The 27,253-nt window shown below is 36.7% G+C and overlaps 1 protein-coding gene and 1 pseudogene across 1 annotated transcript in view; one reads left to right on the top strand and one right to left on the bottom strand.

The window, feature by feature from the left end:
- The window catches only part of LOC110193499 (phospholipid-transporting ATPase ABCA3-like), a 337,264-nt gene that overhangs the window by 273,715 nt on the left and 36,296 nt on the right, over positions 1-27,253 (bottom strand). The window contains 3 exon segments of the mRNA XM_078151735.1: positions 984-1,138; positions 20,474-20,603; positions 25,176-25,310. Of these exon segments, the coding sequence (XP_078007861.1) occupies positions 984-1,138; positions 20,474-20,603; positions 25,176-25,310 (420 nt within the window).
- On the top strand, positions 20,903-21,952 carry LOC110193492 (general transcription factor IIF subunit 2 pseudogene; annotated as a pseudogene).

Genomic DNA, 27,253 nt, shown 5'->3' with positions numbered 1-27,253 from the left:
GCCAGTGCTCTAGCCACTGTGCCACCTAACTGCCCCTTTATCACTATTCTTAATAGTTCCTATAAAGTGTAATTACTTCGAGGTTTTGATCCCATTAACCTTGCTACCTGCATGGTATTCATTAAAAGGAATTTATTTAAACGTCCCTACCTCCCCATCTCACTTTGTTACAGAGAGTCCTTCAGAAAATATATTTCGAAATGTAGCGAGCCTTCCTTCCATAGCCACATCACTCTAAACATTTTAACGAGAAAAAGCATTTTTTTCTTTTCCTCATTTGGAGATTAGGTCAAAACTTAGTTCTCTGAAGGGCAAGATGGATGATGTGATGAAATTTCGGAATTGCTACCCCATCCAACTAGAGATCCTTAAAAAGAATTTAATCTGAAGTGAATTCTGGCCCACTGTGTTTCACTGAGGCAGGCTAGATTCCCCAAGGCTGGGGTTAGTCTGGCTTGAGATAGTTTCTCTTTGTCAATGAGTGACATATTCAGTCAGGTTCCCCAGCCCCTCATTATAATAGGTCCACCTCTCATTATAATATTCATTCTCTCATTACTTGTTAACCAATCAGAGTTGACTTCTACCCTCAGGAACACCCACTCTTCCAAGAAAATTGAGTGGGTTCCACGAGGGGTCTTTGGCATTTGAGAATTCCACTTACCCTTTTATTGATTATATACTAACATGATTAATAAAATCATTAATTACCCAGAAATCATGTCTTTCGAACTTTTTATGTCACAAAATAAAAGGCATAATAAAGTAGTCAGATCAAAGGAGTTGGAGTCAAAGGACCCACAGTTCAAATCCCGTATCTACTACTGACTATATGATGATAGACAAATGACTTAGCTACTGGCCCTAAGTTTCCTCATCTGTAAAATGAGAGGCTTGGATTGATTAATGGAACAATGAGGTCCCTTCCAGCTCTAAAGCTATATAATTCCATAAGAGAGGGGAAAAGTGTTTCTTTGGCTCACCTGAGCATAGAAATAAAGGTGATCAGCTACCGTCATGTGATCAAATAAGATATCATACTGGGGGCAAAAACCCAAGCTCTCCCGGATCTGAACCATGGCCTTGGATATCTCATACCCACAGATGTACGCCTTTCCACTCGTTGGAGGATACATACCTAGGACAAAACAAACAAACAAAACATACCCAAGAAACTTAAATTTAGGGAGAAGATATGTTAATATATTGTCTTGGGTTTAATACTCTTTTGATTTATCTTGACCGATTAACTCCATCTTGACACTCTAGTACTAGAGTGTTAATAATATTCATAGAATAGGTACTGTAGGCAGAATATTAAGGCCCAAGGATGTCTCAGTTCAATGAAATGAGTTTGGGATCTGGAATCAGAGGGACTGAGTTCATGGACTCTTCTAAAATTCCCAGTTTAGAAACAGGAGTTTTAGAAAGTACTTGAAAACCAAGAATAACATATCCAGCAAAAATGAATATAGCCCTACAGGAAGAAAATGGATATTTAATGAAATAGAGGATTTTTAAACTTTTCTAGTGAAAAGACCAGAAATCAGCAAAATCTTTGAGATGAAAATGCAAGAGGCAAGAGAAACATAGAAAGGTAAATACATTTGATCAGTGATAATGAATTACTTGAATCATAATTGAGGGAGAAAAAAAGGGTCTTCTCAAAGCCCTGATATCTTCAAGGGTCATAGAGAAAGTTCAATAAGACAGGCAAGATGGCTCATGGGTGATTCTTCTTTGTTTGATAGCTACATAGGAAAAGAAGGAAATGAAAGAAATAGGAAATATATTGGAACAAAAAGGAGGAGAAAGGAGAGGGAGACTTACTATTTAATAGAACAGGGCTGGATGAGATGAAGACTCTATAAACATCTAGGAAGGGACAAAGGAAATAGGTATTCAATTAAACTCGCTTTTACCAGAACTGGTCAAAAGAAGGTTCGATATAATCATACAGCATTATACTCACACATACAGAGAGCTATATGTCATCTCAATATGGAAATAGGAGAGGAAAGGGAAAAGGAGAATTTAAGGAGGGGGCTGGGAATGAGTGAGGGAATAATCATAAACAAAACAAACTCCTACACTCTAGTTTGGAGTAATATGAAGGGAGAATTAAAGGAAAGAGAGAGTAAAAATCCTGTGATTTGGGGCAGGGTAAGGTGGAAAAAAGAATGGAAACAGGTTGCTTTAATTAGAGAGCGCTTGTGTTAACCAAACTCCATTTCACATTTAAACAAAAAGTGAGCTGTACAAAATAGAAAGCCACAGTTTTATGTATAGTCTTCTCCTGTCTTAATTTGTATATGGAAATTCCTATTTCCTTTGGTGTTTATTATATTTATAAATGTAAAAATGAAAAAAAATTTGTCAGTAAAGAAAAATAAGTTTCCTCTGCATCACAATAAATGATAAAAATGTTAATTCATGGTGATGTTTATATAAAATGACATCAAATGTTTGGAACTGTGTCAAAATGTCTATATGTGCATTTACACAGGTGGGAAAATGATACAAATAGTTTATATTTTCTGTTCTGAGCTGATTGAGTTTATAGTTTAAAAAATAAGAGTCTTTATATAGCATGTGTTTCTTTGTGGGAAATGATTTCCTTCCACATTTGCCATCTTTAGAGATCAGGGAAGGAGCAATTGACCGTTTAGTTAATATATACAAAAATGTGGTACATAAAACAGGGGGTTACCTTATATAGCAATATATATATATATATATATATATATATATACATATATATACATGTATACATATATATATGTGTATACACACACACACACACACACACACACACACACGTATGAACAGTTACAAAACTACGTAACCAAGAATACCAAGTCAAGGAGGTTAACTAAAAATCTTTCCTGTAAGAAGTGATCCTAAAGACAAATCTTTAAACTAAAAATTTTGAAATCTTTTGTTTTTATATTACCTTCATTTCTAAATATCTCCCCCCCTCCCTTCTCCATGCTGAGGCACTCCTTGTAACAAAGAATTAAAAAGAGAGAAAAGTTCAGTAAAACTAATCAAGCCATTATTCATCCATACTTATAATCCCTCACTTCTGGTAAGGAGAGAGGAAGTCGCATTCTCCTTCTCTTTTAACTCAATGCCAAACTTGATGATTATAATTATGCATTACTCAGTTTTCTTTCTTTTCTTTTTTTAACTTTTCACTTGGCATTGTTGAAGTCATGTATCTTATTTTTCTGGTTCTGCTGACTTCATTTTCTAACAATTTGTATGTTTTCCCATGCTAATTTAAATTTTTCATAGTCATTATTTCTTAGGTTCAGTCCCCCAATTTAATTAGCCATTCCCAAATTAATGTGCACTTATTTTGCTACCAGCTCTTTGCAATTATAAAAAGTGTTACTACAAGTATTTTGGTATGATGAATCCTTACTTTTTGTCACTGACATCCTTGAGGGATATGTCTAGCAATTAAATCTCAGGGTATGAATATAATTCTAAATTCCTTTTCAGAAAGGTTATGCCAAATCACAGCTCCACCGATAATGTATTACTGTGCTTGTCATCCCACAGCCCTTCAAACATTGACTATTTCTAATCTATTGTCATTGTTTTCAATTTTCTGGGTGTGAGGTGAAACCTCAGAGTTGTTTTGACTTATATTTCTGTTATTATTAGTGATCTGAAATTGAAAACAGAGAAGTAATTTAAAGGACTATCTGGCATAATATGCCAGCATAACTACAACTTAAGAGAAATAGATGATTATTTTAGAATATAAAATATCAAAATTAAGACAGCAAATCTCAAACCTAATTTACAGGGCCTTAGCCATCAGCAAAACTCCCTAGTGAGGCTGACACCAGATTAAAATGTAACTGGGAAATGTTTAATAAAAAATAAGTTAAAATACAATACAATATAGATCCTGTTAAATTGATGTTTTCTAAGTCAATATGCAACCAGCATGGATGAAATTTTCATTTGAGTTTGACACCACTATCTTAAGTAATCTAGTTTCAGAAAAAGAAATTTAACTAATTGTAAAGGTATTGACAAAGAAAAAATCCAGACCAGCTGGATTTGTAAGAGAATTCAATCAAACTTTTAATGGCCAATAAAGATCTATACTATAAAAATTATTCTCAAAAACTGAGAAACTTTTTTTAATATTGTTCCCTCAAATTTACCTGACACCCATGCCCTATGTCTATGTATATTCCTTCTATCTGTATTGTTAGTGATACAGCTTTTAAGTTACAAGCATCATCTTTCCGTGTAGGGATATAAATGGGTTAGCTCTACTGAATCCCTTGTGTTTTGTTCCTTTTTACCTGTTTATGCTGCTCTTGGGTCTTGATATTAGAGGTCAAATTTTTGGTTTTCTCCTTATGAAGGCTTGCAATTCTTCTATTTCATCAAATGACCATTTTTTCCCTTGATGTATTATGTTTGATTTTGCTGGTTAAGTGATTCCTAGTTGTAGTCCTAGCTTCGTCGTCCTTTCGAATATCATGTTCCATGACCTTCAATCCTTTAATATTGCAGTCAAGTCCTGTGTGATCCTGATTGTGACTTCTTGACATTTGAATTGTTTCTTTCTGGCCACTTATAGTATTTTTCCCTTGACCTGACAGCTCTGAAATTTGGTTATAATGCTCCTTGGGGTTGTTAAGGATCTCTTTGCTGAGGTGATTGGTGGATTCTTTCAATGCCTACTTTGCCCTCTGGTTCTAGGACTTCAGGGCAGTTTTCCTTGATGATTTCTTGAAAGATGCTATCCAGGTCCTCCTTTTGATTATGGCTTTCAAGTAGTCCAATGATTCTAATATTGTCTCTCCTGGATCTATTTTCCAGGTCAGTTGTTTTTCTCATGAGGTGTTTTACATTTTCTTCCATTTTTTCATTCTTTTGAATTTGTTTGATTCATTCATGATGTCTCAGGGAATTATTAGCTTTCACTTGCCAAATTCTAACTTTTAGAGTTTTGTTTTCCTCAATTAGCTTTTGTACTTTCTTTTCCATTTGGCCAGTTGTAATCTATAAGGAATTGTTTTCTTCAGTGGATTTTTGTATCTCCTTTTATGTTTGTTCAATTCTAGTTTTTAGGCAGTTTTCCACACTGCTGACTCTTTTTTCATAATTCTCTTATATCACTCTTATTTTTTCCCCATTTTTTCTATATCTCTTATATGGTTTTTAAACTCTTTTTTGAGCTCTTTCATGAGTGGCTTGAGACCACTTGCCATTTTTCTTTGGGGTTTTGCCCATTCTGACATTGTCATCTTCTTCTAAGTTTGTGTCTTGGTCTTTCCTGTCACCACAATAACTTTCTATGGTCAGATTTTTGTTGTTGTTGCTTTTTGCTCGTTTGTTTTTTTTTGGGGGTTTTCCTTTTAAATTTGAGCTCTGCTTAATGAAAAAACAAAAAACAAAAACAAAACAGAAAGGGGCAGCTAGGTGGCGCAGTGGAGAGTGCCGGCCCTGGAGTCAGGAGGACCTGAGTTCAAATCTGGCCTCAGACATATAACACTCACTAGCTGTGTAACTCTGGGCAAGTCACTTAACCCCAACTGCCTCATATAAAAAAACCAAACAAAAACAAACAAAAAACCCAAAACCAAATAAATTTGAGCTCTGCTCCGAGGGTGGAAGGGACACTATCTTAGGCTTCTTGTGCTTCAGGCCCTGGCTGTTTACTTGGTGCTACAATTATGTTGCCCTGAGGCCCATGGGAGCCCTCATGTCTGGTGCTGTGCTGGGGGATGGGGTTTGCTGGTACTATGGAGGTGGTAGGGGTAGAAGTTCAGCTGGTGCTGAGCTGAGGTCCTAGTGCTGGTGTCTGGCATATGTTGAGGTGAGGTGCTTCTGCCATGCTTACACTGAAGCACATGGTGGTCTTGTCTCTGGAGGTTGCCTGTTTGCTCAGGACTATGTTGTAGTTCTGGCTGGCAGCTGCCTGTTTGCTTAGGCACCTGTAGGGTTGGCATCTTTCTGTTTGCCTGGGACTGTGTTGAAGGATGTGGAGGTCTGGTCACTAGAGGATGATTGTTTGCCTGGGGCTATGCTACAGAACATGGTGGTTCTTGGAGCCAGAATTTGGTGGTCCCCTGGCTATGCTGAGGTACATGGGGATCCTGGTGTTATTGTTTGCCTGCTACACCACATTGGGGCTCGAGATCATGTGTTGGTTTGCTGAGGTGGGGCTTGCTGCTGGCTTGCTGGGACACTTCCTGTCCTGGACTGTGCTCCCCTTTTACCAGAATGAGACAGACCTTTCTTGCCGATCCTTCAAGTTTCTTGGGGATTGTTTAGCTCCATCTTTTTGCTGGCTCTATTATTCCAGTTTTTGTTTTGGAACTCTATTTTATGGCTGTGTGGAGATGAGTATAGAAAAGTTACAGTGATTTACTGCTACTCTGCCATCTTGGCTCCTGGAAGTCTCATAAAAATCTTTTTAAGGGACAAATATAGTCCTAATATCCAAACCAGGGAAGGATAATGAAAAAAAAAAGAGAGAATTACATACTAATATTTTTTATGAATATGTAAAAAATTATTCACTATAATCAAGTTGAATTTTAGAACGGATGCAAGGATGGGTCAGTATTAGAAAAGTAATAAACAAATAAAAAATATTCTATACCACATAACTATACTGAAGAATTTATCTTCTACCACTATGTAAGTCTGAATGTACCCATGATTTCCATCCTTTTCAAAAATGTACATGACAGGGGGCTGTACAGGTAAATGTGACAACCCTCTTACACCACAGGTAAGGGGGGAAGGCTGCACAAGTGAAGGTGTGAGCTCTCTCTTACAGAAGCTGCCTTATGTGTCAGGCCCAGTATAACAGCCACGTGTGCTTTGATCCCCTTTAGAAATTAGCATCCTAGCTGGATTTTAAACTTAACACTGATGCAACACTAGCCCACTAACTTTTGTAATTTCAACCTATCAGAGTTCACTTCTCTTGTTACCAAGTTTTGTCTTTAAAAGACAGCTTGAGTTCGGGTTCAGGCTCGTGTAATGCATATGTCTTATATATAATAATAAACTCCTTTTGCCATATTTTTCTGAGCCTGACTATTAATTAGGGTGAAGCCTTAATGAAGACTCTTCCTTTCAACAATATCAACTGATGCAGAAAAATTCCTTTGACAAAGTACAATATTTACTTATGCTAAAAGCTGTACAAAATTTAGGTATAGAAACTTTGACTTTGATAAACATCAAAAACTTGAACATTTCCCTAAATGATGAACAAAAAGAAAAACTACACATGAAACCATGAATCTCCATTGTATGCAGCTTGTTTTTATTTTGCATATTTCAAATATAATATGATAGTTTCATCACTACCATGCTTTTTTGTGTCCTCTTTAGAACCTTCTTTTGCTCTCTTCAGTTTTTAAAAAAATAGTTCTCCTCTTTTCTTTCTTTTTTTGTTTTAATATCATTATTACTATCACTTTATTTCCTCTCCAACTCTGCCACCCCTCAAAAAATAAAAGTCCTCTCTTGTTACAAATAATCACACAAACAAATCTATATATAGGCCATTTCTGAAAAAAAAAAAGTTATGCCTCATTCTGCACCTTGAATCTATCACCTTTCTGCCAAGAGATGGGAAGCATGATTCATCAGTTTTGTGGAGTCATGACTGGTTACTGCACTGATTATCATTCTTAAGTCATTTGCAACTGTTTTCCTCTACAATACTATAGGAGATTAAATATATTAAATGACATAGCACCCTGAGGGAGAGATAAGTGATGGCATGAATCAAGCAAGTTAAACCACCACTACCATTTCACCTACAACCTCCTCTCAGACCCTAAAGGAGATAATCCAAGACCCTGAGCAGAATAGTCATAGGAATAACAGTACTCCCTCCCAACCCATTAGTCCTGCTTCCAGTCTGATCCCCACAGCCATCATCTAGGGAAACACCCCTTTTGCAGAAGAGGCCAGGGCAACAAGCTAGCATAGCTGAAGCAGCAAGACACTCTGAGGAAGATATAGGAGACAGCATGTGTCTGCCAAACAAAAAATATGCCACCATCTTCACTACTGCCTCTCAGACCAGGATGGAGACAATTCCAAAAGCCCTGGGAAAAACAGTGTCTGGTCCTGCTTTTGGTATAGTTCTTGAAATGCGGGGGGTATAAGAAAAAAGATTGGTCATTAGTCCATCTATGGCAGTGTTAGTAAAATTGTGCCTTAGATATCTAGGATTGAGGCATTAAATGTTATTTGGCCATGCCAAAACTTACAATGTCCTTGAAAACCTAAAATCTATTTAGTTATTTGACATGACAGCAGGTGCACCCCTTTCCATCATCCCAAGAAAGCCTATCTATGTGGATAGTTCTTTTTTTCTTTCAGTTTTTAATTGCAAAAGATTGGAAGAGAAGAAGGGCTTTGCTATAAATAAAATGGGGGCCATTGAAACATCCAAACAAAAGATACAGACAGTAGGAAGCTCAGAAAGGAACAAAGACAGTTTTGAAAGCATAGAATTTATTACATACTTTAAAAAAGAGTGGCATGAAGTGGAGAGTCACAATTCCACACATAATTACCTTTTCTTGTGTTCCACCATATATGTGCTTTTTTTTTATGTTTAAGTTCATTATTTTAAATGGTAACAACAACAACAAAAAAGAAATGGAAAGGATGTAATGTTAACTGGACCACAGTGGCTAAGATAGATAAGATGAAGGCTCAAATAAGAGATTAGGGTTGGGAGATCAGCAATATGAAAACTCAGGATCCTGGCTGCCCAGTTAAGTTTTTTAGGAATACATTGAACAAAAAAGAGTAGAAGATTCTGGAATGAACAAATGACACGAGAACTTTAGTTAAGATAACAACACCAAAGGTTATAGCTGAGCCCAGCTTTCCCATTGCAGCTAAGATATAAAAGGGATAACAAAAGATCAAATGATGATTAAGACATTCAAAGACAAATCAGTCCCTTTATCTAGTCCAGATCTGTACAAAAAGACAGAAGCTTGAGAGAAAATGGGAAAGCACAAGCTCAGGTAAATAATCTGGAAGCATATCAGTGCTCTGATCACTCGAGGAGCACTTGAAGATTGCAATGTTCTGTTTCTGGGAGGCAAGGAGCCTTAATATTTAGAAGGGGAAGTTATATTTGGGGTGAAAATCCACAGGGTTCTGATTGTGGAAGCAGGGCCAGGAATTGGCATTGCTTTGAGTACAGGATGTCAGGTGTGGAAAAGTCCAAGCACTTTGACCACAGACTATCCAGAGGATCATAAGACACAGTATTCACACTGTAGACATGTCACAGCTACCTGAAACCTGCCTACCCTCTGAGTGGAGTCACTATAGAGAAAATGAAATTTGTCAGCAAGAGTCCAAGAAATCAAGGTCAGGACAAAATAAGGCCTGACTACTCAATCCAAGAATGTGGGAAGAAGAAGAGTCTGCCTCAGGAATTGAGGCTAGAGATATGAGTGAATGAGAGAAGACACTAAACATCATGAAGAAATATCATGGGTCAAGAGATGTCAAAGAGCTAAATCTAGAAGAAAATGTAAAGTATCTATTACAAAAAATAACTGATCTAGTTAACAGGTCAAGGAGAGAAAATGTCCCAAATACCATTATTAAACAATACCTACCCTACCCCTATACCATATTTAAAGAAATCACAAATAAAAACTGCACACATCTATTTGAACCAGAGGGCAAAGTGAGAATAAAAAGAATCCTCCAGTCACCAACTGGGAAAAACAACAAAAACAGCAACAAATGAAAAATCCCAGGAATGTTAAAACCAAAATCCAGGGCTTAAAAGTCTCCCCTCAAAAAAAAAATTCTGCCACAAGTTAGATAAAAAGAGTTCAAATATCAACGAAACTCACTCAGGATTATAGAAGACCTGGTCACAACTAATATAAAGGACAGAGAAGGTTAAAATGTGTTATTTCAAAAAGCAAAAGATAAAAACTTATAATCAAGAATAACTTGCGGACTTCCGCTTCTGGGAGCCAAGACAGCGGAGTGAAAAGGTAGTCGCTCTCATTCTCCCCTATCAACCTCTGAAAACCCAGAAAATATCACCCCAGAAAAAACCCCTGGAACACCTGAACTAGAAGAAAGATGGGGAGCAGCAGTGCAGCAGCCCAGCAAATGGGTCTCCCTGTGCCTCAGCAAAAAGAAGGGAAGCAGAACTACAAGGGGCCACAGGTGGATAAGTACCTTGTGGCATTCATCTGAAAGGAGGTGAAGAAAACAACCTAAAGCTCCGGACTGGCTGATTCCAACCCAACCAGGTGAGCTGTAGGAGCCCTGAAGACTCCAATTGTGATGAAATCCTGAAGCCCAAGTGGTAGAACACACCAGCCTCAGTGAGGGCTGGGGAACCAGTGGAAACCAGATCAGAAAACCACCAGGTGCCTGGACACTCTACCACAAAGGAATCTCCCAGTGCATCAGCAGAAACGAGGGAGACAACACTGCAGGGGGCCCCAGGCAGATAAACATCCTACAGCAGCCATCGAAAAGGAGCTGAAGAAAGCTAAAGGAAAGGAAAAGCAGGCAACCTAGAATTGCCTGAAAGTTCCAGCCTTGCTGATTCCAGACCAACACAAGGTAAGCTGCCAGAAACCTACAGCCTCCAATTCCCAGCATAGGAGACCCCAGCATGCAAAGCCAGTGACCAAGACCTAGGCTCCCAACACAAGAAGGTTGGGTCAGTACCCTCTGTTCCCCAGCAGGAGAGCTCAATCTCTTTAAAGGCCAGGGAATAAAGAAACACCATGAGTAAAAAGAAACGTACCATGGATTCATATTATGAGAAGAGTGAAGATCAAGACAGAAATTCTGAAGAGGACAACATTGTCAACAAACCCACATCTGCAACAACAAAAGGGAATATGAACTGGTCTGAAGCCCAAAAAGCCTTCTTAGAAGAGCTCAAGAAGGATTTTAATAGTCAAATGAGAGAGGTAAAGAGTCCTTCAAAAATACAATTGGCCAATTGGAAAAAAAAATACACTGAAGAAAACAAGTCCCTAAAAAACACAATTGGCCAGTTGAAGAAGGAAGTACAAAAACTAACAGAAGAAAACAATCTGTTAAAAACTAGAATTGGACAAATGGAAACTAATGTCTCTATGAGAGAGCAAGAATCAGTCAAACAGAAACAAAAAAATGAAAAAATCGATGAAAATGTAAAATACCTCATCAGTAAAACAACCGACCTGGAAAATCGACTCAGGAGAGACAATTTAAAAATTATTGGACTACCTGAAAATCATGATGAAAAAAAGAGCCTGGACAGTATCTTTCAGGAAATCATAAAGGAAAACTGCCCAGAAGTCCTAGAACCAGAAGGGAAATAACCATAGAAAGAATCCACCTATCACCACCTGAAAGAGATCCCAAAAATTGACAACACCAAGGAACATAATAGCAAAATTCCAAAATTACCAGATGAAAGAGAAGGTGCTGCAAGCAGCCAGAAAGAAACCATTTAAATATCATGGAACCACAGTAAGGATTACACAGGACCTTGCAGCTTCTACATTAAAAGACCGCAGGGCATGGAACATGATATTCTGTAAGGCAAAGGAGCTTGGAATGCAGCCAAGGATCAATTACCCAGCAAAAATGAGCATCATTTTTCAAGGGAGGAGGTGGATATTCAACAAAATAGGAGACTTCCAAACTTTCCTGATAAAAAGACCAGAGCTCAACAAAAAATTTGATCTTCAAGTACAGGACTCAAGAAGGACTTAAAAAGGTAAATGGGACAGAAAGATACAATATGTTGTTAATAAGAGGGGGGGTGTTTAAACCCCTACAAGGGAATATGAGACTTGCAACCCTTGAGAACTCTATTGTTATTACACCTTGTTAAAGGAGTATACATAAAGAGGGTGGATATTAGTTGACTTTGATGTAATGATAAAAAAAATCTAATCAAGTAGGTTAAATGGATGCAAATAAGTGAATCAATCTGATCTTAGAAAATGTACTGAGAAAGGAGGAGGCAGACAAGGGTAAATTACATTACAGGAAAAGACACAAAATCCTATTACAGCAGAGGGAAAGAAGGGGGGGGAGCATTGTTTGAACCTTACTCTCATCAGATTTGGCTCAAGAAGGGCATAATATAATCAGTTAGGTATAGAAATCTAACTTGCCCTATAGGCAGTAGGAGGGAAAAGGGGAAAGAAAAGGGAGGGAAAGAAAAGGGGGGAAAGAAGGGAGGGAAGCAGTAAGACTAAAGGGAAAGAAAAGGGAAAGGATAATACAAGGGGGGAGGGACTGAAGGAGGCAGTGGTCAAAAGTAAAACACTAGTGAAGGGGGAAAGGAAAAAGGAGAAAGAAAAGCATAAATGGGGGGAAAAGGATGGAGAAAAAAGACAAGATAGTAATCATAACTGTGAATGTGAATGGGATGAACTCTCCCATAAAACGGAAACGGATTGCAGAATGGATTAAAAACCATAATCCTACAATATGTTGTTTACAGGAAACACATTTGAAAAAGAGTGACACATACAGGGTAAAGGTAAAAGGCTGGAGCAGAATATATTATGCGTCAGCTGAAGTGAAAAAAAGCAGGGGTAGCAATCCTGATCTCAGACAAAGCAAAAGCAAAAATAGATCTAATCAAAAGAGATAAGGAAGGAAACTACATCCTGCTAAAAGGCACCATAGACAATGAAGTAATATCATTACTAAACATATATGCACCAAATGGTATAGCATCCAAATTCTTACAGGAGAAGTTCAGGGAGTTACAGGAAGAAATAGACAGCAAAACTATACTAGTGGGGGACCTGAACCTCCCCTCTCAGCACTAGATAAGTCTAACCACAAAATAAACAAGAAAGAAGAGAGGAGTGAATAGAACATTAAAAAGTTAGGTATGATAGACCTCTGGAGAAAACTGAATGGGGATAGAAAGGAATATACTTTTTTCTCAGCAGTACATGGCACATACACAAAAATTGACCATGTACTAGGGCATAAAAACCTCACAATCCAATGCAGAAAGGCAGAAATATTAAATGCATCCTTTTCAGATCATGACGCAATAAAAATTATATGTAATAAAGGGCCATGGAAAGATAGACTAAAAAATAATTGGAAACTAAATAATCTAATCCTAAAAAATGATTGGGTCAAACAACAAATCATAGAAACAATCAATAATTTCATTCAAGAGAATGACAATAATGAGACAACATACCAAAACTTATGGGATGCAGCAAAGCAGTTCTTAGGGGAAAGTTTTATATCTCTAAATGCATTAATAAATAAAATAGAAAAAGAGGAGATTAATGAATTGGGCATACAAACTAAAAAACTAGAAAAAAACAATTAAAAATCCTCAACTAAACACCAAATTAGAAATATTGAAAACCAAAGGAAAAATTAATAAAATTGAAATTAAGAAAACTATTGAACTAATAAATAAAACTAAGAGCTGGTTTTATGAAAAAACCAATAAAATAGATAAGCCTTTGGTTAATTTAATTAAAAAAAAGAAAGAAAAAACCAAATTACTAGTATCAAGAATGAAAAGGGTGAAGCTACCACCAAGGAAGAGGAAATTAAAACAATAATTAGGAATTATTTTGCCCAACTATATGCCAACAAATTTGACAATCTTAGTGAAATGGATACATATTTACAAAAATATAAATTGCCCAGATTAACAAAGAGGAAGTAAAATACTTAAATAACCCCATCTCAGAAAAAGAAATTGAACAAGCCATTGATGAACTCCCTAGGAAAAAATCTCCAGGGCCAGATGGATTTACATGCAATTCTATCAAACATTTAAAGAACAATTAATTCAAATACTGTATAGATTATTTGGGAAAATAGGTGAAGGAGTCTTACCAAATTCTTTTTATGATACAAATATGGTGTTGATACCTAAACCAGGAAGAGTCAAAATAGAGAAAGAAAATTATAGACCAATTTCTCTAATGAATATAGATGCAAAAATTTTAAACAAAATACTAGCAAGTAGATTGCAGCAACTTATCACAAGAATAATACACTATGACCAGGTAGGATTTATACCAGGAATGCAGGGTTGGTTCAATATTAGGAAAACTATCAGCATCATTGAGCATATCAACAACAAAACCAACAGAAACCACATGATCATCTCAATAGATGCAGAAAAAGCTTTTGATAAAATACAACACCCATTCCTATTAAAAAACTAGAAAGCATAGGTATAAATGGAGTCTTCCTTAAAATAATAAATAGCATATCTAAAACCTTCAGCAAGCATTATATGTAATGGGGACAGGCTAGAAGCATTTCCAATAAGATCGGGGGTGAAACAAGGATGTCCATTATCACCACTGTTATTCAATATTGTACTGGAAACCTTAGCTTTAGCAATAAGAGAAGAAAAAGAAATTGAAGGCATTAGAATAGGCAAAGAAGAAACAAAGCTATCACTCTTTGCAGATGACATGATGATATACTTAGAGAATCCTAGAGAATCAAGTAAAAAACTACTTGAAATAATAAACAACTTTAGCAAAGTTGCAGGCTATAAAATAAACCCACATAAATCATCAGCATTTCTATATATTACCAACAAAGCCCAACAGCAAGAGATAGAAAGAGAAATCCCATTTAAACTTACTGTAGACATTATAAAAATTTAGGAGTCTACCCGAAACAAACCCAGGAACTCTATGAACACAATTACAAAACACTTTTCACACAAATAAAATCAGATCTAAATAATTGGAAAAACATCAGTTGCTCATGGGTAGGCCGAGCTAATATAATAAAAATGACAATCCTACCTAAGCTAATTTACTTATTCAGTGCCATACCAATCAAACTACCAAAAATTATTTTATAGAGTTAGAAAAAATAATAACAAGATTCATTTGGAAAAACAAAAGGTCCAGAATATCAAAGGAACTAATGAAAAGAAATGCAGGGGAAGGTGGCCTAGCAATTCCAGATCTTAAATTGTATTATAAAGCAGCAATCATCAAAACTGCTTGGTACTGGCTAAGAAATAGGGAGGTGGATCAGTGGAATAGGTTAAATATGCAAGACACAGTAGTCAATGACTATAGTAATCTATTATTTGATAAACCCAAAGACCCCAGCTTCTGGGATAAGAACCCACTCTTTGAAAAAAACTGCTGGGAAAACTGGAAAAGAGTATGGCAGAAACTAGGCATAGACCCAAATCTCACACCATATACCAAAATAAAGTCAAAATGGGTTCATGACTTAGATATAAAGGCTGATACCATAAGTAAACTGGGAGAACAAGGAATAGTTTACCTATCAGATCTATGGAGAACAGAAGAATTCATGACCAAACAGGAGATAGAGAACATTATGAAAAGCAAAATGGATAATTTTGATTACATTAAATTGAAAAGTTTTTGCACAAAGCCAATGCAACTAAGATTAGAAGGAAGGTAGAAAATTGGGAAAGAATTTTTACAACCAGTCTCTCTGATAAAGGCCTCATTTCTAAAATATATAGAGAATTAAGACAAATTTATAAGAACACAAGCCATTCCCCAATTGATAAATGGTCAAAGGATATGAACAGACAGTTCTCAGATGAAGAAATTAAAGCCATCTATAGTCATATGAAAAAATGCTCTAAATCGTTATTGATTAGAGAAATGCAAATCAAAACAACTCTGAGGTACCACATCACACCTATCAGATTGGCCAACATGACAAAACAGGAAAATGATAAATGTTGGAGAAGATGTGGGAAAATTGGAACACTAATACATTGTTGGTGGAGTTGTGAAATGATCCAACCATTTTGGAGAACAATTTGGAACTATGCCCAAAGGGCTACAAAAATGTGCATACCCTTTGATCCAGCAATAGCACTTCTAGGGCTATATCCCAAAGAGATCAAACAAATGGGAAAAGGACCCACATGTACAAAAATATTCATAGCAGCTCTTTTTGTGGTGGCAAAGAATTGGAAATTGAGAGGATGCCCATCAATTGGGGAATGGCTGAGCAAGTTGTGGTATATGAATGTAATGGAATACTATTGTGCTATAAGAAATGATGAACAGGCTGACTTCAGAAAAACCTGGAAAGACTTACATGGTCTGATGCTGAGTGAAGTGAGCAGAACCGAGAGGACTTTATACACAATAACAGTCAGGTTATGCAATGACTAAGATTGTTAAACTGAACCCTTCTCAGCATTAAAAGGATCTAAGACATCTCCAGAGGCCTCAGGATGGAAAATGCTGTCCACATCCAAAGAAAGAACTATGAAAGTGGAATTGCTATCACCCGTTTTTACCTTCTGTTGAGTTTTGTTTCATCTTTCTGATGGTTCCTCCTATTGGTTTTAGTTTTTACTTACAACTTCACTAATGTGAAAATATGTTCAATGGGTATGTAAATGTAAAGCCTATATCAGATTGTGCCCTTGGGGAGGGTGGGGGGAGGAAGGGGGAGAAAAATTTTCAACTCAAAAGCATATGGAAGTGATTGTTGATAAATCAAAATAAGTTAATTAAAAAAAAAGAAAAAAAAATAACTTGCCATGCAAGACTGAGTAGTGTGATCTTATGTGAGGGAAACAGATATTTGACAGAATAAAGGATTTTTAGGCATTGTTTTAAACAAATAGTTTTTGCTATTCTGAACATTCATACACCCACACCCACACAAAAGAGCATTTCTTTATACAAAAGAGAACACATGAAGGGGACTGTTGTTTCTGATTACTGATAACTCACATTTTCTACTATTTTTTCAATCTTTACTTCATTCTAATATTTCTTGCTGTGACATGGAATCACTGATTTCACGTTTCCTGACTCATTCTGATTTTCAGAGATTTCATTACTTAGGTAAGATTTACCACTTTTTTATTCTAAATGTTATTTTTTCCCTAATTCATTCCTTTATGGCTTTTATTTCATTTTAATCTCTTGCTTCATTTCTTCTAGGCATTTATGTTGTCCTTGTGAAGGATCCATTTTTTTATTTGAGACTTTGCTTGTAATTATCATGGCAACAGTACTTCTTTCTAGGCTGGATTTCTAGGTTATCTCTGGATCTATCATAATTCTTTGTCTAAGTCAATGTCTTCATTTATTTACTCATCTCAGGTTTAGCTTCTGAATTAGGGCTTTGTGTCAGGATCACTCTTGCTTTTTGGCTCTGCTTGCACATAAGATTCCCTGAATAACATGATTAAAAGAAATAACCCTGGGTATCATATTTCAAGAAAACATAAGTAAAAAAAAGCATAGTTCAATTAAAACCAGAGGGCAATGTGAAAATCATAAGCATTCAATAGTTACATCCTGAAAACAAACAAATGAAAACTCCCAGGAATGTTATAACCAAAATCAAGGGCTTCAAGTCAAAGAAAAATTACTATAGAATTTTGAAAGAAAGAGTTCAAGTACCCATGAACCACAGTTAGTCACAGAGCCTTGCAAGCTACCCATGTACCTAGTCTATTTCTGGTCATTCTGAGAGGCAGGGTTTATTTGCTATTGTTGGTGCTAGCTTTCTTTGGTAGAATCTCTCTCCTGCTGCCCATAGACTTTTGGGTGATCGTTTTGTACAGTTATGGGGCAAAAAGAATCACTTACTATAGTCTCACATTGACTTTTTCAATTGTTATTTGATTTTATACTATTTTAAAGTTTTTACTGGAGTATGCTATGCGAGCTGGGCCACCTGCTTCCATTCTAGCAGACACCTTGGCCAGAAGACGATCAGATATTCTCAATAAAAAGATAAGACCTGAGTAGAAACTTTGAAATGTAAATACAAGAGTCAAGAGAGAAGTCAAGAGAGACCTAGAAAATATATTTCAACAATTAGAAAAGGCTAAACATTCTATTAGCAGAAGAAAAGACAAGTGTTCCTTCAGAATCCTAAGCTCTTTAAGGGATACAAAAGTTAAATTACAAACTGAGGCCTTGTGAAAGGATGTTGTTTCTGTTGTAATAGTCATAAGAAAGGAAAGGATAGGAAAAGGAAAACTAATACACTTAGGAAGAAATGAAAAAGAAAGAGGTAAAACATTGCATTTCTCATAACTGAAATGCACCAAAAGAAGAAAATACAAAAATGGAGGAAGTGGTAGGGGTAATGAGTATCACATGAACCTGACTCTTATCTCAATCAGTCAAAGGAAGGCTGAATATACATACACACATGAAATTTAATATATTTCCATATTATATATTATGTATATAATATGGAAATATATATTTTTAATGAATTTGTTTTTAGTTTTCAACAATCACTTCTTCAAGTTTTTGAATTTTAATTTTTCTCCCCCTCCCTTCCCACCTCCCTCCCTAAGACGGCATGCAATCTGACGTAAGCTCTACATATACATTCCTATTAAACATATTTTCACATTAATCATGTTGTAAAGAAGAATTAGAACCAATAGGAGGAACCAAAAGAAAGAAGAAACAATCAAAACAGAAGAAAAAAAAGAGCAAATAATATGCTTCGATTTGCATTCAAACTCCATAGCTCTTTCGTATGGGAATAGCATTTTCTATCATAAGACTTTTGTAGATATCTTAGATCCTCGCATTGCTGAAAAGAGCTAAGTCTATCAAAGTTAGCCACAACATAGCTGTTACTGTGTACAGCGTTCTCCTGGTTCTCCTCACTTCACTCAGCATCAGTCCATACAAGTCTTTCCAGGTTTTTCTGAAGTCTGCTTGCTCATCATTTTTTATAGCACAATAGCATTCCATTACATTCATAAACCACAAGAAGAAAGGGAGAGAGAGAGACAGACAGACAGAGACAGAGAAAGACAGAGACACAGAGAGAGAGAGAGAGAGAGCAAATAATATGCTTCAATCTGCATTCAGACTTCATAGTTCTTTTTTCTGGATGTGGACAGCATTTTCCATCATGGGTCTTTCAGAGTTGTTTTAGAACTTCGCATTCTCCTGATTCTGCTCACTTTACTCAGCATCAGCTCATATAAGTCTTTCTAGGTTTTTCTGAAATCTGCCTGCTCATCATTTCTTATAGTACAACAGTAGAGAATCTCATTCTTAAAAGGCTAATTTAGTGTCTCTCCAACACTAGCCCCTATGCTCTTGGCAGGGATACACAAACCAAACAATCAACTTGTGCCTGGTGGTCCATATTGGGATTCTCTTTTGCCGAAAAGACTTTGATGGTACGCTTTACCCGTCCCCCTTGCTCTACAACAACAGGCAGATGTTGATTCTTCCTAGCTATGTAAGGAAGATAGAGAAAGCATATTGCCTTTCAAATATAGTGGCATCTAGGTTAATAACTCTCAAGGCTATAGATACTCTGTCGTTCCTGGGGGAAAAAGAAAACAAAACTAAAACAGGATAGCAAAAAAATTCCAAAACAACAACAAAAAGATATTAAACAACAAACAAGCAATACAATAGTCCCTTGAAGGGGTGACAATATGGAGAATGAAGACAAGAAATATAGTCTTCTCTATTCAGAAGGACTAAGTTCTAGATCTTAATAACCTCTATGCGGTGGCTAATGCCAAATCCTTACAATTCACAATGAATCTCCTGATGTTAAATGGTAATGGTGAGCAGACTTGAATCTCACTTTCATATGAACTGATCAAAACAAGGAAAAAGACACACATATACAGTTGGGTACAGAAACACATTTTACTCTAAATAGAAACAGGAGGGAAGGGGGAGAAGAGAGAGTGGGAATTAGAGGGAGGAATTAGTCCTAAGCAAAACAAACTCTAAGAATGTACAAAAATATTTATAGCCCTTTTGAAGTAGCAAAGAATGGTAACCAGAGGGGAAGCCTATAAATTAGGGAATGGATGAACAAGTTATATTACATAAATGGGATGGAATACTATTATGCTATAAGAAACAATGAAATAAAGGTTTTCAGAGAAACCTGGGAAGACTTGTATGAAGTGACACACAGTAAAGTGAACAGACCCAGAAAAATAATTTTTACAATGTAAACAATATAGTAAAGTAAAATGACTCTGAGAGAATTAGGAACTCTTATCAGTGTAATGACCAACCATGATTCCAGAAGCCCAATGATGATGTTTCATCATTCATGTTGCAGAATGCTGAATAAGACAAATTTTTTTTGTACATGGCCAAATGTGGAAATCTGTTTTGATTGACTATAACTGTTTTTTTTAAACCTATTTTGTTTTTCTATTGTTTTCAATTGGGATGAGGTGGGGAGGTTATGGTAGGAGAGGGAGAATGTGGACTTTTGCTCATTGCAATACTGTAGGTACATATACATTTTGTGTGTGTGTGTGTGTGTGTGTGTGTATGAACGTTGAAATGACAAATCCAACTATGAGAGGGGTAGATGAACGCCTGATATTGCAGTGCTACTTAACATCTTCTGCAGTCTTGAAAACATGAGAGTCAAATCCCTGGCTCCTCCGCTGATCAGAGCTGATCAGATAATGTACCTGCGAGTACTGAGAGGGTGATGCTTTTTCCTGCTCCATTATTTCCAAGAAGGGCAGTGATTTGTCCCTCATAAAAACTTATAGTCATATCATTTACTGCATATTTCTTAATTTGGTTTATGATGAACACCTGTGAATTAAGAAAAGAAAGAGTAATTATACACACACACATACACATACATACACACATGTATATATGCATATATATTATATATAGCTGTCATTTCTGAAGAATTTATGGCATATTAAGCTTTTGTTGAAACCATCAGATACACAGAGAAAAATGCAAAAGGAAAGACATTTCTACTTCATAATGTACAAAGGTTCAAAACTTATCTAACAGAAAATTTATTTCAAGGCATCTCTGAATGATGCTTCAGAACACAGGAAGAATCCACAATGTTTTGAATTCTTCCAGAATAGCATGTTATGAAGCTCCAATGGAGAAATAAAGGAATAGCAGGGATCCAAAGTCACAAGGATCCAAAACCACAGGACTTTTGGTCTTCCAATGGCTATTTTAGTTGCAGTAGAGAAGAGAGAAACAAGCAGCAAGAAGAACAGCTTGGAGGTTTTTCCAAAACTTCATACAAGGGTCCCCCCAAGCTAGCCACTTCCTGGCTTTTGGGGTGACACCAGCGGCACTGCAGCCACGACGTCCAGACCTTCCTCCCAGAACCCACACTCCCCTCTCCTCCATCAATGGCAGTAGTGGGGCCTTGCCATGGCTGAGCACCTGAGCTTGACTTGACAGATGACAAATAAAACACTGGAGTGTGGCTCGTGAAGGTTCTAAGTACTTGTCTCAGTAATAGGCCAAAGCTTCAGGAAAAGAGAAAGAAGAAAAGCTGAGGATTGCAAAGAATCAAGGAAAGACCGAAGTATCTTTTACTTTGAATGAGGAACTAGCAAATATTCATGATATTGGTGGAAAAAACTGCTTCTGTCATTGCTCTTGGAGAACATCCGCATGGGAAGACAGACATTAACAGCCTTTAGGGAAAGCTCATCAGAAGGCCAGTGTGAAGAAAATTCTGAGAGCAATAATGATAAACTTTCACTGGAAGGCCAGTGGTACAGCATACTGAATGCAGTCCGGCTGCCAGTGAAAATTATATGAGATTGAAGAGATTACAAATAGTAGAATCTTCGAAAGATTATCCCAACAGCTGGACAAAGCTGTTACAACCAATTTTAAACCAGTGGCTAATCATCAATGCAATACTGAATATGAGAAGAAAAAGAAAGAAGGTAGAAAGTGAGCTAGAACTGATAAGCAACAGGTTTTAGATACGTTTTCAGCTTTTGAAAAACATCAATAACATTAAGGACTTAGTGGACATCACCAAGCAGCTTGTGATATACCTGAAGGAAATCTTGAGAGAAAGAGGCATTTACAATGTTAAGGGGACCCATAAAAACACCTGAGAACTGAAGCCAGAGTACAGACACTACCAAAGAGAGGATAAGAGTGATTAGGAAGACCTCATCTGTCTGCCAACAAGGAGCTGGTGGTACAGTGGCCTGTGACTGTAGTAAGCAAACTCTGCAGCTGTCCATGAAACTTTGAGCAGGCTATTAAAGAGAGTAAAGTGATGGGTACTTTTTAATTCCTCTAGCTTCACTTTTTTGTTTGTTTTTCTGAATAAAGTTTCTGAAGTTTGGGGGAGGAAAGTCATTTATAAAAGAAATTTGTAATAAGCCAATGCAAGAGAATGGCTTTGTTTTAAAGTATTGATTTTAAAATATAAAATAAGGGAAGATTTTCTAACACCAGAGAAAGACTTGAATAAATAGCAAATGTCTTATTGAATGAAGCTTTGCCTTTACCTGCCCACAGTGGACAACTGATTCAAAATAAAGACTGGCACAACCAAGGGAAAAGGGAGGTGACCACAGTCTTCTGAATAAAAAAAATTTGAAATATGCTGGAGAACAAAGTTACCTGTTAAGTTTGGGTTTTTTTTTTTGCTTTTAAGGAGCTCACAGTGTAGTAGGGAAGACAACATATGAACAACTATTTACAAACAAGATATAGACATAGGTACACATATATCTACTAAAATAATCTTCCTAAGATCATCTGATTATTATTTGACTGCTCAAAAATCTTCCATGGCTTTCTATTGCCTTTAGGATAAAATACATATTCCTCAGCCATCATAACATTCTAGGTCCTTCACAATCTTTCTCTCCTCAACCTTTATAGCCTCATTTCACTTTACAGACTTCATCCAGCTGCTCTCAGAACTCGACATGCCATAGCCTGCTTCTTTGTATTTGCTACACCATTTCCCTTTCCTGGAATGTCTATCCTTCCTCCTTATCTTTACTCCTCAGAATTCATGACTTCCTTCGAAGTTCAGTTCAGTTGCCACCTCCTATTAAGTTTTTTTTTAATGTGATCATGTTTAAATTTATCAATAAAAGAGACCATTATAATTTGGAAAAACAAAACAAAACTTCACACAAGGGGTGATGAGGCTTAATTAGGGGAAATATTTATGTTTAAACCCTTATATCAACAAAACGAATGAATAAAAATTGGAATGAGTATGAAATTAAAACTAGAAAAAAAGCAAATTATTAAGCCTCAAATGAGGTCTACTTCTGGGAGCCAAGATGGCGGAGTAAAAAGCTAGTCACTCTCACCCTCCCCTATCAACCTCTGAAAACCCAGAAAATATCACCCCCCCATAAAAAAAAAGCCCTGGAACAGATGAACTAGAAGAAAGACAGGGAACAGCAGTGCAGCAGCCCAGCAAACGGGTCTCCCAGTGGCTCAGCAAAAATAAGGGAAGCAGCACTACAAAGGGCCCCAGGTGCATAAGTACCCTGCAGCACTCATCTGAAAGGAGCTGAAGAAAGCAACCTAGAGTCTTCCTGAAGTCCCAGCCTTGCTGATTCCAAGTTAACACCAGGTAAGCTGTCAGAACCCTACAGCTTCCAACTGTCAACTAGTAGGAAATTCTGAAGCCCAGGTGGTAGAGCAGGCAAACACTAACACCTGGACCTCTGAGTGCCTCAGTGAGGGCAGGGGAACTGATGGTAACCAGCTCAGAAAACCACCAGGTGCCTGGACACTCTAACCGCAAAGGAATCTCCCAGTGCATCAGCAGAAACGAAGGAGGCAGCATTGCAAGGGGCCCCAAGCAGATAAACACCCTGCAGCACCCATCTAAAAGGAGCTGAAGAAAGCTAAAGGAAAAGAAAAGCAGGCAACCTAGAATTGCCTGAAAGTTCCAGCCTTGCTGATTCCAGCCCCACACGAGGTAAGCTGCCATAACCCTACAGCCTCCAATTGCCAACATAAGAAGCCCCAGCACACAAAGCCAGTGACCAAGACCTAGGCTCCCAACACAAGAAACTTGGGTCAGTGCTCTCTGTTCCCCAGCAGGAGAGCTCAATCTCTTTAAAGGCCAGGGAATAAAGAAACACCATGAGTAAAAAGAAACATACCATAGATTCATATTATGAGAAGAGTGAAGATCAAGACAGAAATTCTAAAGAAGACAACATTGTCAACAAACCCACATCTGCAACATCAAAAGGAAATACGAACTGGTCTGAAGCCCAAAAAGCCTTCTTAGAAGAGCTCAAGAAGAATTTTAAAAGTCAAATGAGAGAGGTAGAAGAGTCCTTCAAAAATACAATTGGCCAACTGGAAAAAAAGTACACTGAAGAAAACAAGTTCCTAAAAAACACAACTGGCAAACTGGAAAAAAGTACACTGAAGAAAACAAATCCCTTAAAAATACAACTGGCCAACTGGAGAAAGAAGCACAAAAACTAACAGAAGAAAATAATTTGTTAAAAACTAGAATTGGATAAATGGAAACTAATGACTCTATGAGAGAGCAAGAATCAGTCAAACAGAAACAAAAGAATGAAAAAATAGATGAAAACATAAAATATCTCAAAGGTAAAACAACCAACCTGGAAAATCAATCCAGGAGAGAGAATTTAAAAATCACTGGACTACCTGAAAATCATGATGAAAAAAGGATCCTGGAAAGTATCTTTCAGGAAATCATAAAGGAAAACTGCCTGAAAGTCATAGAACCAGAAGGTAAAATAACCACAGAGATGTGGGGAATGGCTGAACAAACTGTGGTATATGATTATAATAGAGTATTGCGACATAAGAAAACATGAAAGGGACAATATCAGAGAAAGCATAGAAAACTTATATGAAATGATACAGAATAAAATGAGCAAAAGCAGAACAACTTGTTTAGAAACAAAAATAATGCAAAGAAAAACAACTTGGAAACACTTAAACACTCTGATCAGTGCAATGACACTTCATGATGAAGTATGTCAATATTTTCTGAGAGGTATTAGACTCAAATTAAGACATACATATTTGGACATGGCCAATAACAGAATCTGTTTTGTTTGACTATTTATATTTGCTACAAGGGCTTTGTTTTTTCTTTTCTTTTTCTCAATATGAGATGGAATTAGGAGAGCCAATTTACTTGTTAATTGAAAAAAATTAATTAAAAAAAAGAAATCGGTACTGTTGCCTGCAAATTTAAGTTAATTACTTCACTTGACTTTTTTCCAAGAAAGGAAGAAACTCTAACAAGACTTTGTTCATTAAAACCTGATAACTCTTTGCTATGTTAAGTGCCAACAACTGAAACATACAGTTAACAGACTTAGTTGTAGCTAGAAAAGAGACCCAGGGCAATAATACCTTAGAGAGATGTTTTATTTGAATCACAGCTTCCAAGCCTATAGGTTCCTCTTCAATGTATGGATTTTTCAAAGAACTGCTAAATTCTTTGTTTATTGCTACAGTAGGTGTTGAAGTCCCAAACCAGTAGGAATTCTAAAGAGGAAATAAAAATTTAATTACAAATATTGTAATTACAATTACAAGAATTAACAACAGTGAAACAGCTGAACAGTTGAAAATAAAATTACTTTGCTAATTTTGATTTTTGAGACTTGACAAAGAAAGAATAAACTTTAAAGTAGTGAATTTTCATTCTAAAGTTACCTTAGATTTGAATCTCTATGTGTTTAATGTCAGAACACCCTTTGGAAAATGCTACTGATTTAAAATAATCACAATGAGAGGGGGAAAAAAGCCTAGCACGAGGTCCTGGCAGAGAAGTCACGGTAGAAACCAGAAGGAGAGGAAATCAGCAAGATTCATTGTTCTTTGTTTGCTGCAGCCATTAAAAACTAAATAAAAAAAATTTAAGACATCTTGGTAAGTACTGGGAATGCAAATGTAGGTAAGACATGGACCCAACTCTAAAAGAACTACAAGGAGAAGACACATATAGAGATAACTTATTTAACATAACCCAGGATAATTATCAGGGGATGTTGAAACCATTATGAAACCAATTCATATTGAAACTATGAGGTTTCAATCATACATACTTGCTTTCCCACATGTTTCAATGGCCCCCTAAAATACTGAGTTCTATCAATGTCCATGATAATGATGGCTCCAAGTTCATTACATTCATAACGAGTGGATGAGATCAGACGTATGAGTCACATAACTTGCAAGATGGAAGCTTGGTCTTTTTCTCTAAGCCCCCCCCAAAAAAAAAGAAATTATGTACAATATGCAAAGCAGTCACAGGCAAATTAATTGGAAATGAGAGAAAATCCTGAAAAAGGAAAATTTTTATGAACACTGGAGAACTCTAATCCTTAGAGCACTCACTTGACAGCTCTTCCCCAACAGACTCCATGATTCCATGGCAGGCATATAAGTTACTTCACAAGTGTTTGCCTGGGGCTCATTGAGAGAACCTCCACCTCTAGGTTAGGAACTCTTAAGAAGCTACAGAGATGCTGCCTGAAACATTGTATCCTCTTATCCCCATCCTATAAGAAGTAGCAGAAGTTAATTCAGCTCAACAGTGAGAAGGAAAAGAGAACCAACCCAGGAACAGTGAAGAACAGCAAGCATAGTTAAGCTAGAGACTGAAACCTAGATGGGTCTATGCTTGTGCTCTCAGAGGGGACTTTGGGGCAGGCAGGGACCTAGTTGGAGAATTTTATATCACCCAGCAGCTAGAAGCTGAGGTATTTTTGCAGTCTACCAGCAAAGGCAAAGGAGTCAGAAAGTGAATGAGGGAGAGGGGAGATTTAAAAATAAGGTTGAAACACCAAAGGTTTCACAAGGAAAAAATAAAATACCATTATACATGAAATAAATATCCTAAAACAAAATCAATAAAATTCCGGAGCACAGGAGATAAATCAACATAGAGGATTCTAAAGACTCCTTTTAGGCAGGAAGAATAAATACTAAATTTACACAGAGATTACAAAGCTCTTTTAATAAATGTTACATGACAATTGAAAGTCAGACAATACCTGATGAAATATAGAATTCTGTGGATTCTAAGAGAGCACAGAATAGCAACAAGGACCTCTAGAGTTCAGAAAAGAAACGGAATCCACAAAAGAAGAAATTAGGAATGACAAAAGATCAGAACAGGGAATTCTCAATGCGGATTTTAAAAACTGAATTAGTAGATCTGAAAAAAATTGAATTTGCTGTGGAAAATCTGTTTGAAGAAGAGAAAGTGAGATGAACATATTTGCAATACAAAAAAACCTGCATCAAGTGGAAGAAAATCTAGAAAAAGAGAAGCAAAAAGTAACAATGTAAGAGAACACTTAAGACTTGTCTTTGAGTGGAGACAAGACGAGTACAGGCAGCAGCCCAGCTGAATTCTCCCAATATTTCCTTCTAAACAACTTTAAAATAATGCAAAAATAGAAATCTGGAGAAACATAGCC

Source organism: Phascolarctos cinereus, unplaced genomic scaffold (assembly GCF_003287225.1).
Source record: "Phascolarctos cinereus isolate Bilbo 61053 unplaced genomic scaffold, phaCin_HiC Scaffold_4;HRSCAF=312, whole genome shotgun sequence".
In the NCBI taxonomy this organism is placed as follows: domain Eukaryota; kingdom Metazoa; phylum Chordata; class Mammalia; order Diprotodontia; family Phascolarctidae; genus Phascolarctos; species Phascolarctos cinereus.
The sequence above is the reverse complement of the archived record's forward strand: the minus strand, read 5'-3'. Positions and strand labels throughout refer to the sequence as shown.